General features: G+C 29.3%; 1 protein-coding gene across 1 annotated transcript in view; it reads right to left on the bottom strand.

Moving 5' to 3' along the window:
• LOC137930984 (collagen alpha-2(IV) chain-like) overlaps positions 1 to 7,625 on the bottom strand; it is a 28,860-nt gene extending 21,235 nt beyond the window's left edge. The window contains exon 1 of the mRNA XM_068774364.1: positions 7,427 to 7,625. Within this exon, the coding sequence (XP_068630465.1) occupies positions 7,427 to 7,456 (30 nt within the window). The 5' untranslated portion in view covers positions 7,457 to 7,625. The remainder of the gene's footprint in view (positions 1 to 7,426) is intronic.
• Positions 7,626 to 16,774: the final 9,149 nt, after the last annotated feature.

Raw genomic sequence — 16,774 nt, 5'->3', positions numbered from 1 at the left:
TGTTTTGTTATTAGTTAAAAGTAATTACATAAAGACACATGAGCTACATGTACATACATGAGATACACGATTCATGCCTACTTAAACAGAGGTTACCTTGAAACTACCAGGAAATTTTGGCTAAAATTAAAAAACCCATAAGTATGTCACATGAGATGTAATCTTTTTTCCTTTGAAACGCTTAACTGCCTGCAGACTGGTCCGCATATATTATTTAGTTACATGGCTTAGATGGCTGAAGAAAACAAGATCCCGGACAGTAAATTTAACAAAGCTTCCTTTTTATTTTGTTAAATTCCAAAATGGCTATTGTGTTGATAAATAGTAAAACAAAATTTGCAGTCTCAACTACATTCATTATCTCTAACTATAATCTACTATGAAAATAAATTTAAAAATTGTTTTAAATTTTCTATGGAATGCGTAAAGTTCAGCAGACGTTTTGCCGTGGACTCTCGTTTGAGAGGTATTTTCTCGCAAGTCTATATAATTTATGGACAAGGAAATAAAACTTGTTGATGTCATCGATTTTTATAATAATGCAATAGCATTAAAACTAACCGAGTCAAAGTTCGAAGTTAATCGAATGCTGATGTTTAATGTAATATGTCAAGGTGCGGTTGATGACGCCAGCGGATTATGTCACACACTCTCCTATGTTTGGACGCCAATTTAATCGTTAAGTTGTTAAACAAACTGATGAAGGTCGCTTGCATCCGTTATGGGACGAGATGTGTATTTTATAGCATATTTGTGCACCAGTGAAAGTGTCCGTTGACTCAAACACGTCACGTGATACTTTTGCTATTGAAACAGTTGAAATAGTACTTAAAAATTTCAAAATAGTTTGTATTATATATTAATTAGAAAATAAATGTTAAATATTCATAATAAGCTGCCCCAACAGATTTCGTGTCATCAAAAGTTTATAAAACGTATTTCAGAGTGATCACCACTTTTTTAAATTACATCCTAGCTTACCTTTTCTTGGCGAGCTAGATGTTTTAATTTATTTCGGAAAATGTATTTTTATCTTCCATTTGTTTTCTTTACAAAAATATTTCTCGTGACTAAAAAAACCCGACGTAAAAATTTTAATTTCTGGGTTATGTACGGTATGGTAAACACGTCTAAGTTATAATGCCAAAGTTTCGAAGGACTTGTTTTAAAAGTTATGTTTTTCACATTTATTGTAGAAAGGTTGTACTTTATTTGTCATTGTTTGCTAACGAAAGGGTCATTTTAGTTCGAATTTTCTTACTTTATTAAAAAAATACTTGTGCCGAAGGAGATTTATTATTATTTTTGACTTTACTTAGAACATAACTAAAAAATATAAAATTATATTTTTTAACTAATTTTTTTAAACGAGTTGAGAGGTGTGTACACCATGACAGTCCAGCAGGTACGGATATATATCTTATGAGGTATACAATCTTCTCATTTCGTACTATACAAATTATGATTTAAAATATCTTTAATATTAAGGATCAGAAAATTATATTCCTGCATTTTTAAGCACAAAATTATTTAAGTATGAAAACAGATCAGCATATTATTTATTATAATGGATTATTAAAAATTGTATTTTTTACACAAAACAGATATGATTATCTTGTTACGAACGTGTTAATGTAATATTTAAAATTGCACGTGTAAGACCTTAATACTATATTATATCGTGTCCTTGTTGATGTCATATTGAAGGAAAAAGATTTTTATTTAACAAAGAATTAATTCAATGTTTTTTTACGCATGTAATTAAAAAGAGATTTAAAAGCGTTAATTGATTTAAAACATCGATGTTTACTAAATAATCTAGTTTTATCAATGAACGATGTTAATTTTAATGTTTTGATTGAAGAATTAATTATCGCTAATACTTTACTAAAATACATTTTATGACATTATTTTCAACGTCAATGACACTTTATTTAAAAATACTTCATTTATATACATCAATCGACGTTTTATCAAATATACACGTTTATTATTTAAATCCAGAGCATGTACGAGTGTTGAGATAAATATTTTCACTTTACTGAATTAGGTTTCCATTTAATTTCTATAAATTTCTATGAAAATGGAAATACTTTTTATTTCTTTGCAACAAAGGAATCAAGGTTTGGTTATCGGGTTCCCGAATTGGCCTGTTTTTAGAGAAAAGATGCGAGCGATGGGCAATCATACAAATCCAGTGTGTGTGTGTATGTCAGATCTTTTATTTTTTGTTCTCATGTTTTTCTTTAGCCTTTGTGACCAGTAATAACGCAGAGAGATTTGGTATAGTCTTTAAATCTTTTTTGCTGTCAATTAACAACATAATAATAGTATAGTAAGAAAAAGCGTTTCCAAAATTCGTATTACTGTAATTATTATCTGTCCCTGCAGACTTTCTACTGCCAGAAGTTATGGGCCTGTTACATTCTAATAGAAAAAAAAAATTAATGCAACTTTAATCGGCTTGATTTGAAATAGGTATAAAAGCTTTAACCCTCTTTAGTCACAAATCAGCTATTAAATCATCCTTTCAAACTTTTGCACTTATAACCAATCATTCTGTATATATTTATGTATACTTCACACAAAATGGGCGATTGAAGCTTATTCCCATAATCGTTTCAGTCTTTAAACATCTGGCTTCTACAGCTGTTATCATTGCCTCTCGTAAAATATACAGAATTAACAAAGTTATTAATTGGAGAGTAACACGTATAATTTTATTATTTACGAATAATTTCACGTACAATGCATCTTGACTTCACGAAAACGACTGTACTTAAAGAAATCTGTGAAAAAAATATTAATATAGGATTGGTGTTAGTAGAATAACACTTGACTTGTACGAGAACATTTTACATATTTTCTTTTAATAGCTAATCTAGTATTTTAATAACTTCTTTGGCAGTTTAATGTGTATAATTTAAATAATTTACAATATTTAATTTTGTTACAGTATTTAGTATAGATACTTATTAATGTCAACAGTAATTAGTAAGGACAATATACGTTATATAATTTCCTTTAACAATACTTCTTCAAGAAACATTGATCCTACACATGTGGTAATTTGGCATTATGATTTTCGGTTGTAAAGCTTTTGCTTTAGCACTGGTCGGACTTGATGGCGTTGATTACGAAAGGGCTTAATTTTACGGTACGATGCTTTAAGTTAAGTGAATCGTCTGACGGCTTCTGAGATTGGGTCAAAAGAAATGGGTCTCGAGTGACTGCGTGCCGCCGGTGCTTGCGTGAGAACGCACAGGAAAATCTTACAAATTTATGTTTCATGTTCCTATATATCCTTATTTTTAGGCTGATAACAAAAATTTTTGTCGTATTTCGTCGAATCTCCTGTTCCTAGTATCGAAGGCAGTGTATTGTTTTTTATAAGTGTGTGTTTTGGCTGACGAGAAAGATTAAATTTTTTATAGTATAATTACCTTTTTAAAAATTATCCACCTGTTTTGTATTCGTAATCGCATAAATAACTACTAAACTACTTACATTAGTACAATTTTTTTTACAAAAAAATACAAGCAACGACATTGTTTTATCAGAAGAGTTAAAAGCTCATTAAAGAATTATTCGTTTTTAATATTGTAAATGTTCGTGAAAGACATATACAACGTAACATCGCTTAAAGATGTTTTACGAAAGATTATGTATGAATAGTTTATAGTCATGCGTCTTATTCAGTGCGAAGTAGAAATGAAAAAAAAAGACGAAACTAAAGATCTGATTTTATTATCAAGCAGGTCTATGTTAATGTCAAATATCCGATAGACGTCCGGTTCAATAACCAGCCATTAAAATTGGTTGGTAAAAAAAACATTTCAGAAATCCTAACAAGATATCATTCGTTTGAATAATCATACTGAAATGTAAAATATATTTTTAAGAAGTAAGAAATTAGATCTGTCTGTTACGTTTGTCCCCTGCCTGCTTCATACATAATGACGCCTTCTCAAATCTTGCTGGTAGAATTTTGTAAAATCCAAATTTAATAGTTGACCACGGGGAATGGAATATTCTTAACAAATTTTCTATAAGTCAACTAAGTCTTTTGGTTCGAGAGATTTTATTAACTTGTTTCATTCTATATTCCGATATGTGAGGATGAGCGAAAGCTGATGTTGTTCATTTTCAATGAACATTTAAAAAAAAAAATAAAGATTCATATTATAATGTGCCCTAAAAATAAACTCTACGATTTCATGAGAGATCTGAGAATATGTACTCGTATTATCTTTTTACAGAGTATTTTTTTCAATGTTAATTTTAAGAGGCCGCCGTTTTGAAATAATGTTTACGTCATGATCCGCCAGAGGTGAGCCGGTGAACATCCTCAACCTTTTAAATTATTTCACTCTTCGCGAATATCTTTATCTATATTTCAATACCTCACACAACTCTTGTTCTACAACCAATATATTGTTCGTGTCAGCATACGATTTAAAATAGAGATGAGTCATTAACAATTTATTTAACAGTTGATGTTGATTGTTGGCATTCCAGCATTTTAACGACATTTGGAAGTTATTCACTATAATATCAAATATATTCTTATTAAGAATTTATGGAACAACTTTAATAAAAATTCAGAAGATCGTTTGGCGTCCTGTCGCTTTATGAAGAAAAGTTATGCGATACTTTGAGAGAGCTCTATATAAGGATGTTTTGAAATAAGAAAGACCTGCATAATTTTTAAGTTAAACTGATTACACGCTGATGCAATTTTGTAGACAATCTCTTACAAGTGTATTCAGTGCAAAACATTTTTTCAAGGCGTATAATCGTAATTTATTCTTTATACATTTGCACGGGATATCAACGACCTTTTTTACATAGATAGTTTTTTGATTTAAATCATGTCACAATTAACTTGAAAGTAATACGTTATGGAATATGATATTATTTTAAAGTTCAGATAAGCCTCGTTAAATCGTCGCGCCCACAGTTCTCAATCGATAATATGATTGACAATACAATACAAGTGAGGTATATATTTACAACACGACGTGATTTTGACAATCAATCACATTGAAAATTGCCAGCTTAAACACAAGACCTGGTCAATGTCCTTTATTTTTTAAGTTCCAAATTTTTTGTACAGGGATTCGAACGACCTAGAGGTTACAGATGACTGTAATCATCGTGAATAAGAACGATACGAAAAGAAAGGAAATGATTAGGAGTTGATGTCAAAGAAGTTCATTCATCTGAAGCATACTAAGATAGCGCAAAATGAAATATTACTAGAACAAAACATTTTTGTTTAAATGTATATATATATATTTCACGTATAAAACTGCAATCGCCGCGATAGGTTCTAATTCAATGATTCGATTCTTACCTTTTCCAATGTCTGATCTAAAATTAAGGCTAATTACTTAACTACAACGTAATAGTCGACATGTGACTCACAGGACAACGTCACGGATCTCTTAACGGAACTTAGTCTCTCTCTCAGACACACTACTTCTCCATTATACAAAGCACACAATACTTATAACGGTTACGGTTACTATGTCTGCTGACATGTTTCCCAGCGCGACAGACCGTGTTTTTTATCCTTTTGTCACATTAGAGCATAGACAATCAATAGCCTTTAAACAATTGCTCTAATAATATATCATTAAGCTCATTGTGAAACATTGCCATAGTCTTAAAAACTGTTAGTCATTTCCGAGTATGTCCCCCAAAACAAACGAAACCTTTTCACTATATAAGCCTAAATAATAACTGCTGCTTTAAGATTTTGTCATTATTTTAAGAGTATTTAGCATAATTAGTACATAAAATAGTAGGTAAATTTAAATGTAACGCGATTAGGAAGTCGACTTCTATGAAAAAAATTGCAGCTTCAAAAAATTGTTACAACCGTTCCGTTTATTCAAATAACATATACACAGCTGATGCTCATTCGATTCGGTTATTAAATGGAAGTTTTACCTTGTTAAAATAACTTAATCAATATGTATCATTAATTTAATGACTCTGTGTTTTTATTTAAAATGGTAAACAAACTAGTGTATTGGAATATTTAATAGTCTTTATTAATAGTATATTTTGTCAAGGGAATCGTGCGAGTTTGTAGTAAAAGACGACGTTTTTATTATGTAAGACCATTGCTGAGAAATTATTTAAATTTTAGATTTAAAGATTTACTATGTATTTATACGATGTCTTGATATTTTATTAATATTTATAGGATGTTTTGTAATTTTTAACCAATGGCTTTGTAATGATTGAATTTTGTCTATTAATTTGAATTGCTATCTACGAACGAATTAAATGAATCAAAGGATTTTTTTTCTGTAATTAAAATTTTATCAATTGACAATTACATAACAATAATACAACTATATTCTATGTTTGTCAATTTAACGATGAAAAATTATGAATAATGATCTCTTCGTTACAATGAAATAAAAATTTCAATGATATTTATTTTATTAATTTTTTAAAAAAAAGATACATCTATTGAATAACGATAACCCTGGATTTTCCCGCTAATTTGTGAAAACAATTTTGGACATTATTATTATGCAAAATTAAATTTGTAACTTACATTAATGTCGTTGGAAAAAAAGATTCTGAGAATGCTTTGAGGTTTTTTATAAATAAAATTTACGATGTAATATATTTGCCGAGGCGACAAATTCTATTAATTATTGAAACGAGATTTTATTCGAATTTAAATTTTAAAACCGTTTGGTAAAACTTGATTACAATAAAAATTAAGTTACATCAATTGCAAAAATATTAATGCTACATCTTTTGCAAAATTTTTACATATTACAAACATATTTTAGAATATATTGAATTTAGATGGGCGTGATTTAAGACAATATTTATATATTGTCGTGAGCACACGTAAGTTTTATATTTTCGGGTGATGAGTCATTTTTAAATTGATAACATACCTATCCCAAGAAAAGGTCAAGGCAGTTAAAAAAACTTATTTTTACTTCATCAGTCCCAAGAGCAGGATATTTTAAATTAAAATGAGCGAATACAATTATGTTAATATAATATGCAGGTATTATATGCTTTGTGCTTTTATTATTAATACATATAAATATTCATAAATATGTATAAAGAAACCTAATACTTTTTTCAAGTTTATCATAATTACATGTGTGGGCTATATTTTTACATACTAAATACTATATTATTGCAATATTTTACCACTACGAAAATTTAAACGAATTTATTAATTTCACTTTAAAATAACTTAATATTTTAGAAGTGAAAACAAAACACGTACAAAGCAGATATTAACTTAAGCCTTTAGCGAGGAATATAAAAAGCTTTGATTTTATATTTTGAAACATCAAGATTTACCAAAAAGGGTTAAGTCTTTAGTGGCTGAACTTGCAAAGAAAGGTCCAAGCTTATATGTTAATAAAAATAAACTCACCAAAATATAAAACAATAACCCCCGCCGCATGGCGCAGGAGTTGGCCTTTTAGGCCCCTGCGATCAGGTAAAGATTCGTTCTTCTTTTTTAATATACACAAGATAACGCCCCTTTACAGTGCCGGCTATGGTCGTTTCGTGCTAAAATTCGCCAACATGCCCCGCTCGACAGCGACGGGCTTTTAATACTAAAATGTGCAAAGTAGAAGATGCGCCTCTTATATGACTTCTTACGTTTACGTCGGATACCGCAACGTATTTGGCATATACATGTCAGTGTGTGAGTATATTTTGGCGACGGAGTCTTCATTTGTGTGCTTCAGCGACAGGTTGTGATAACGTCTCCTGTTCTCTGTTACATTTAATACAGCTTTTTGCTGTAATGAATAACTTTCATTAATTTTCCATCGGTCTATGTCATTCTAATTTTAATGAATTACCTTGACTAATATTAAAGAGCTTTTAATTTAACGTTGAAATACTTTTAGCGCGCTATAATAAACAATAATCTGTCAAGTTAAAATAAAATAATTTTCTCATAACATTTGGCAGAATATTTTAGAAACTTTTGAAAGGAATGCAGTAGTAAAAAACGCTTATTAGGGGTGATTATGATTTGACTGTGTTTTAACAAACCGAAATAAGTTCTATTTATAATATACGAAATATATTATATATTAACATAGAGCAAATAAAATAACAGAAGCAATAAAAAATACTAACGTAACTAAAACAATATTTATATAATATCCTAGCTTAAAATAGTTTATTTAAATAAGATATTTAGATATAATAAATAGTTATAAATCATTAATAATTATCCTTCATTAGTTATGAACGATATTTATATGAAATTCAAAAAGTTACTTAATAACCAATTCGTAATAATAAAGTTAATGTTTTATAATTATTTTATTTTTTTATTGATATTTGTATCACAAAGAACTTTTGAAATTTACCCGGTAAAAATTTCGCTTTAAATTTATATCTTTATAAATTTCCCCAAATAAGTCGAAAACGTGAATATTTTTGATAAACCAAAATTATTATAGCTTATTTATGTTACTAATCTTTATAACATTGGTCATGCTTATGTATTGCAGCAAGTCTATTCGTGTGGCGTGATATCATACGTATAATATACTAATTATCATGTTGTAAACGACGAAAACGACAACAATTCGTTGAAATTTTTTTATTAATAAAACTGATTGACTGTTATATTACTAGTTATTGCTGGTTTCAGATTAAAAAGTGCTATTACATTTATAATGGACAAGAAATTGAATACAGAAAGACATGTTTAATTTTCGCTTTTTATATTTCATTACTTAGTATCAAAATAACAAGGCCGCAGAGACAACAAGGAACTATGTACATATGTATAAATTAAAATGAGACTGTTCAATGCATTTGTTTTTGGATTGTTTGTCGAAAATTTAAAGTCACACAAATTACTCGGTATATTCGACTTCCTTTAATATCATCGTGTGGGCGGGTATGCTTATACGTGACTACGTATTTGTTTAATGTCATTTAAAACGGTATGTTAGGCTTTTATTACTTTGCTTAGGTTTGTCATTACTACTCTATGTCCATGAATATTTTAATTAATATAAATACGAAAATATTACATGGAAGATTTCGTTTTATTATGCAAACAATATAAATAACTCGTGTATATGTTGAACATTGAACTTTTTATTTGTTAGAATAAACCATTAACTGTTGCCAATATATAATTTATGGGATGAGCCTAAATTTCTTTTTACCTTTTTGTTTTAATAAAATTTTTAAGTGCTCCTTTATGACAGACTGTTGAAAAGTCAAAATAGTACAATGAAAAGACGAAGATGGATGTTATTTGTAAAAGACCTTTTTAATTAATAAATGAGTGATTTGTCGCTCATAGTTTCAATCTCGCCTTCCCACCTATTTATTTTAAAATATAGTAGACTAATAATAGTGTACATGCGTACTCTTATAATAGGTGAAACTTCCATTTCTTCTTTTCTTTTCTTTAATTTTCTTTATTCCACGTATGATGGATTACATCGCAGTTGAATTTACCATTTGTGGATATATATATATATATATATATATTTATATATATATATATATATAATATTAAAATATCTTCAATGAAGTCAATTACAGCGTAGTAACCCCAAGCATACAAACGTTCTGTGATAATCTTTTAAAAAATCCAGCAATAAAAGCTCTCTTAACAACATCCGTGATACTATTGTAAGCGTATACTTTGCCTTTAAAAAGATTTGGTAACTCGATGAAGTTAAATATTAGGTACACAAAATTTGCTTTTTGATTTTAGTGATTTATATTATGAGTGATTTATATATTTTTCCAGAAAATGTGCCAAACGTGTGCCACGTTTGGCACATTTTCTGGAAAAAAAATTTTTTTTGTGGACATACAGTACATTTTCATTCACGTATTGAGAAGTAATATTGTCTTTTATTAATATTTACGAGAGAGATTCAAAATAAAAAAAAAATCAACAATTACCAATACATACCAATGTAAATAATCAATGTAAGGTGCTATTGAGGCATACATTAATTGTGTTAAGTTCTTTGTCCAGCATGGAAATTTTCTGAAGATATATTCTAGGTGGAATCTACATTGGGACCCTCCTTTCGAAGAAAATGTTCAGCGAGCTAATTCGGTGCATCGATACAACTATTGAGGTCTATAATCATTAACATAAGTTTAGAGAATAAAAATATAACAACTTGTTATGGGATAACTGTTTTTAGGTCATAGGTCTGCTCTGGTACTGCCGATCGATTTATTTTTACATGAGAAATTGAGAAAAGGTTCGTCAATATTGTCGGAAGACATTGGATGCAGGCCGCTTTCTACCGGTCCTATTAAAATCTATGGGACAATCCCATGTCTAGAAGTGGACATCTTACAGCTGAAATAACGATAATGGTGAATAACAGGAATTTAAAAGTTTGATTATTATTACAATTAGTACTTACAATACCTCACTTATAATGTTTTGTGTACCGGTTGGTAAAAGGACGGAAGTATTTTTTAAAGGTGTTAAATATTTAGCACCCCTGATTGTAAAAAAATTGACGGCCCCTGGATGTCCACGTCAGAAGAGTGGTATGTAGGTCTTCCCTTTGAGCAAAGAGTAGGTGGTCATATTTCTTTTTTTCTTCTCTGAAAAAACTTAACTACTTGTACATGCTTATAATACACGTGAAAATAAAAAAAGCATAACTTTCACAAAAAGGGAATAAAACTATATGCTGTTTAGACGAAATTTGACAGTACGTAAGGTTGATTTGATGATGATTTCTGTATACAAACTCGCTTAAGATAAAAATCTCAACGTATACTGACGTTATGTACGTCTATAGAATAAGTTATTCAAATGAAACAACTTGCTAATTAACACATGCTGGAAATTCACCGGTTAAATGATTCGTGGTCATTTACAATCGACGCGGTGGACCGTAGGTAGTTAGAATAAGAACATAAGTAAAGACTCATCACCAAAGTTCGGAAAAGTTGATGGTTGATATTTATCATTTTCGATTGTTGAGATTGATAGCTAACCTTTGATAGCTCTTAATATGAGTCCTTAATTTTAATTCCTTTATGAATTGAACGAAAAAAAAAACAACTTTTGCTTATTTTGCGTTAAAGAGTTACAGTTCAACGTGGAAGAGATCGTAGAACAAATGCCCAGAAAAACATGACACAAATAGTTTTAGTATTGCCTAAACAGTACTCGTTAAATAACAAATAAAAGCAAGTAAAAATAACCATTTGGTCACATAAAACAAAATAGATTTTACCGTCTTAAAAATCCTTAAAAAACCTTCAATTTTGTTTTATTGAATTTGACATCACGTAGTTTTCTTATCAGAGTACAAATGTATGTAATGGTAGTATGCAGATTTTAAATTATCTACGGTACGTAATACAATAATAATTATTAACATGATGTATATTTTATCTAAAGTAAACGTTACTGCACATGTATCCAATTCATTTTCTTTTTAATGGCTTCATCCTTTACAGAATCTGAACTTTTTCCTTCCTCTAATTATCTTTGATTAGCGAATAAGTAATGTCTGTTCTACGTATATGGATACTAATCAAGGAGCAATTTACGTATTTAAATATCCCTAAAGCATTTGCCAGTATCTGCTGCAATCTCAGCGTTCATTGAAAGAGCTGCGCTATCGAGTGATGTTATATTTACTTTAAGATCCAAAAAGTTTTTAATAAAATTGGATAAGGAAATTTAAAAATTGTTATATGTATCAAAATACTTTGTGTTTTATTATAAAAAAAATATTATTCCTTCTCTTTCAATCGTTATAATAATTTATGATTTTATTTGCCTTTTATTTGATGTTTTAACAGATAATGTTTTTACTTCATTTTATTCGGTTCTTTCTTAACAACTATTTTTTTGATAAAACAATAAAAAATCATCTTATATTAAGTTGTAATTCATATACGCCTTATTAAAGCGTTATTTTAAAAAAGCATTCTCATTACATCTAAATGGGTTTTGGGGTGTTGTCGTCTCCAGTATGTATTATATATGCTTGTTGTAGTATGTTATCGGTAGATTTCGATCTGTGTAACACAAACACAAAAAATATATATTCTATGTGCGTGAAGACGTCGACATAAGCATTGGAAAGATTTCGCGTTCTAAATATTTTCGGTTTGAATATTTTATAAATACGAACTGAAGACAATTAATAATAAATTTTAAATAAAAACAAAATTGTACTATTGCTTCTGAAAAAACATTCAATAACTAATTGACACCAGATCTAGTTCTAGAATGATAATAGACAACTAACATATACTATTTATGGTTCATCACAATTAATATGTTCGTCTCTAATGTCAAGGTAATATAAAATTGAGACAGAAACGATGAGTCTATTTCTAATGGAGCTTTTGTAAATGATAGATCAAACCGTTATACTGTTTGAAATAAGAAATTATGTTTGTTTTTTTTTTAATTTTGGATGCATTAATTTCTTAGCTATAGTCAAAATAGTTTAGCCCAGGTTCTAATTAAAGCTATATAACTCAAAAGCTAAGTTTTAACGCCCGTATTATTATCTTAAATTATATATATGTTATGAATCTAATTTTCAGTGGTAGCTGAAAATATTTGTCGTGCAACAGCAGCTATCAGGGAGTTTAGCTGCAGAACCATTAAGGTTACAACAAGTAAATTAACTGTATGATTTTATGTGTGCTTCGAGCGCAAAGGCTGGGTATGTATTATTTTTAAGGAGTAATTTCCCGTATTGACGCTATTAAACATTTTTTAACAGATGCCAACATTCTTCAATCAATTTACTAAAAATGAAGTTTTCTTTAACCACACTTGGCTTACATGTATGTATAAGAGGGTTGATTATAGGTGTAAAAGAATAAAAATGATGAATTTACAGTTCATTTGTAAGCATTATTAGTTATTATTATATTATATATAGTTTTAAAGTTATTACACCGAAATCAAACCAACATGCCAATAATTTTTGTCAAAAAAAAAAAATTGTAATACGAATTTTAAAAATGCTTTTCTTATTACTATGTTAGCATAATGTTATTTATTATCACTTAAATCATTGGTTTTTGGTCAAAATGTACCATACGTCAAGTGACAGCAAATGAACTATACATTCAACCCTATTAAGCTTTTACAGCTATAACTTATCCTGTATTATATATATATATATATATATATATATACATTCAATTATATAATATACATTCAAGTGTACGAAACACAGAAAAGTCTATTCAGACGAAAAAATGTCTCTTTTCTACAACTGGTCTTACGTTTCCTTTGTTAATAAGTTTGGAAATATTGTTGTTCCGATTCTAAGTATAGAAATAAGAGGATTAACCGGGCTTTCGTAGGTTTTAAAGAGACGAATATAAATGTAGTGCCTCATGGATTTTCATATTTTAACATCTAAATCCCGAGGAGAAACAAATTACCATGGATATGACATCCTGTTTAATGATCACAGTGTTCAATTGTTTCATTGTATCCTTATACAATAAATAAAATAAAAATTCATATATTGATTTAGATTATTAAATGCATTTACAGAAGTAGCCTATATCCATCACACATTCTCCGTTATTCAAATTTTATTTAGTAGTATAATCATAACAGTCGTTGTACGCTCGCTGTACGCCTTTTCATACATTTTCAATAGGACCGGTTGAAAGCTGTCTGCCTCCAGCGGTTTTTTCGTTTCGATGACTTTAACAAGGTTGTCTGTCCACCTTGTGGGTGGACGTCCTTCGCCACGATCCGTGGTCTCCACACCGGAATCTTAAGATTTCATTATTCAATAACTTTAAAAGATAAAAAAAAATTTGTAACTTAAACGTTAACGTAACATTTATATATAGACATATCCCAAAATTTTTATAACTTTAATGTACAACATTCATTAGCCAACCAAAGAAAGTAGTAGGTGGGTAGGTACTTTATTGAAACTATTAATAATATAATAATAATATTAGCAGACCCTATTCTGTAACAAGAAGAAGTGAACGATGAAGATTGTAGACGTATAGAGTAACTTCTGTTCTATTCTATCTGCTTATCTAGTTTATGATACATCTCGGGTGTAACAACATTCTTAATTTGTAATTCGGTATTATAAATTAAAAAATAATAACTCAAATATATAAGACAAGGTAATGGATAACTTTATTAAGATGAAAGTATACAAGAAAACAATTTCAACCTTATCCAAGTTAAGGATAATACATTAAAAAATTCTTACAGTGTTCAGGGCATTCAACTTCTTTTTATATAGTCTTAATAGTCACGTATCCTTTTGATGATGTATGCTATATTATAACAAATAGTTCTTTTGAACCTAGATTAAATGGAAATTAGACAAACCGCATGGCGGCAAACGCATAAATTATTTTATATAGTTCGCTAACAGAACCTGGAGGCCATTTTAGTCAAATAAATTAGAACCGAATCGTTATCTATAAAAATAAGTAACGGTAATAACTCAATTACCATTAATCATATTTAGATTGAATTAAGAAAAGATTTAATTAAAAAAACACGTTGAAATAGAGGTATTTATGTAAACTGTTATATTGTAAAATATTTAATGTTAATGTTTTGGGTTTAATTAATTTTTGATATAACTTGAATTATAATGAATTAATAGGACTGTAACTGTGAAGTATAAATGTATGGTATCGGTATTTATCAACATCATCATCATCACATTAGCCGATAAAAGCAAGAGATATTCCTATCTCTAAAATCGCCACGTTAACCTGTCATGCCCTTCCCGCATCCAACAACTTGCCTCGACCTTAAATATGTTGTCGAGCGACCTAGTATTGATTATACTAATATTTTTTTTCAAAATTTTTCGAAAGATTTCTTTATATTATCTGAACTATATATTACTTATTTGAACAACAAACAGTATTAACAAAATTACTGTAAAAGAATTCCGCACCCATTTAACCTCATTGGGAAAAGTGATATGTCGTAATATTTATTTTAGGACTTCAAAATAAAGATAGCGGTATTCGTAAGACCCACGGCAAAATTTGTGTTGCAGCGCGTTCTTCGAAGGCAACGGGAGGGACAGGAATTACTCGGTTCGATTTAATGTGGAAGGATTTGTTTTGATCAACAAGTTCAATAACCTTACAGTTTTACTTCTTTAAACCTACATTCGTGTTAGTACATATAGAAACTGAACGTGTGTTGTTAATGTTTTAATTATTACATATACAGGCTGGTTGGTTAAATTTGTGACAGCTTTGAAGTTCTGAATGCTCTTCTTTTCAGCTGATGGACGCCCACTCCAAGGCATAGGTCTTCACCAAAGATCGCCACCATGACCGGTACAGCAACTTCCCGCGACCTTCACTATATGGTCAGCCAGACTTCTGGCAGTGCGAAGACTATGTAATAATATGTAGTAATTGGCATGTCGCATTCCAATAGAAAAAATAAATAAATGCAAGATATTTTAGAGTGTTAATTTCAAAAAGGGTGATTTGAAATAGGTGTAAAAGTTATAAAGCTTTTTGCTGACACGTGAGTAAAACAATTACCCCTTTAAAGCTTTTACAATAACCAATGTTACTGTGCATTAAAGAAAGGATACATATTTTAATAGTATGAAGCTCATTCACATTTGAATATCCGTTACCATCGAAACGCATTTCAAACGTTGATAAGCTCTAAAGTATTTTTATAGTAATATAAATATATACGGGACATGTGAGACAAATTTTTGCATTATTAGTTAACTGTGCTTTTAACGAATGCAACCTGTTTCTTAATGGCTTTTTAATGCTTAAATTTAATCAGGGTTGTTAACATCAATGATAGAAATGCACGGTATATTTCGAAAGGAGAAAATAATATCTGGAACAGATAGACGTACCTTGTTTATTTTGACAATTATGACCATTATGGCAATAATAATAAAATAATAATAAAATTTTGATTAAAAACATTGACTGAAGAGTTCAAAATAGTAACTCCTTAACTACAAGTAAATTCTATTTGCAGAAAGATTACCGATAGCTGGTTGTTGCATTTCAAAATAGAAAAAAAAATGTATTTCAGTATAGGTTTCTATCTAATAATTGTTTTATTTTAAGTAACAAAGCGTGTTAGTATTAAATCTTGTTACGGTATCAATATTAAATTAAATGATACCTCATTCATCACGAGACTAATTAGTTATTTACGTTATCTTAAAAGGTTTTTAAAACGGGATTAGATTCTTTGTTTATTTTATTTCGGTCAACTGTCCAAGATTTATATTTTACGAAGACAAGCAGGTTTTGTACCTATTTTTTTAGCTTTTTTTTTTCATCCGCTATTAATCTTCTCCTCGCCGGATGGAAAGATCTAGATTATTTATATAATATGCCATATTCAGCTTTTGCTTATAAAGAATAAATTGAGCCTTAAAAAATGATAATGCATTAAATTGGGCAGTCAATGACCTTACTACACTGTCGCTGACATTTTGACAAAATTTACCAAAGGAATCAACAAAAAAAGATATAAGAAACCATTAAAAACCGAAATATTTAAATGAACTTGTTGTATAGTTTGGTCCATAACGATAGGTTAACGAAGCAATAGGCAATAAGTGTGAATATAAATATTTTTATTCTTTACAATCTTTCATTACAAAACCGTAAAAGCCTATGTACGGTGTATTGTATTTCTTACGTAATGTTTTTAAGATGTAAAGTATAAATATAAATTGTCATAGAATGGTTTTATTCATTACATTAGCATTTTAGATTT

The sequence above is a fragment of the Battus philenor genome, unplaced genomic scaffold (genome assembly GCF_028537555.1).
Source record: "Battus philenor isolate CCGP_79_NKW_IND1 unplaced genomic scaffold, ilBatPhil1.0.hap1 SCAF_7, whole genome shotgun sequence".
NCBI classification, from domain to species: domain Eukaryota; kingdom Metazoa; phylum Arthropoda; class Insecta; order Lepidoptera; family Papilionidae; genus Battus; species Battus philenor.
Note: the sequence above shows the minus strand (reverse complement) of the source record. Positions and strands in the feature narration are given on the sequence as shown.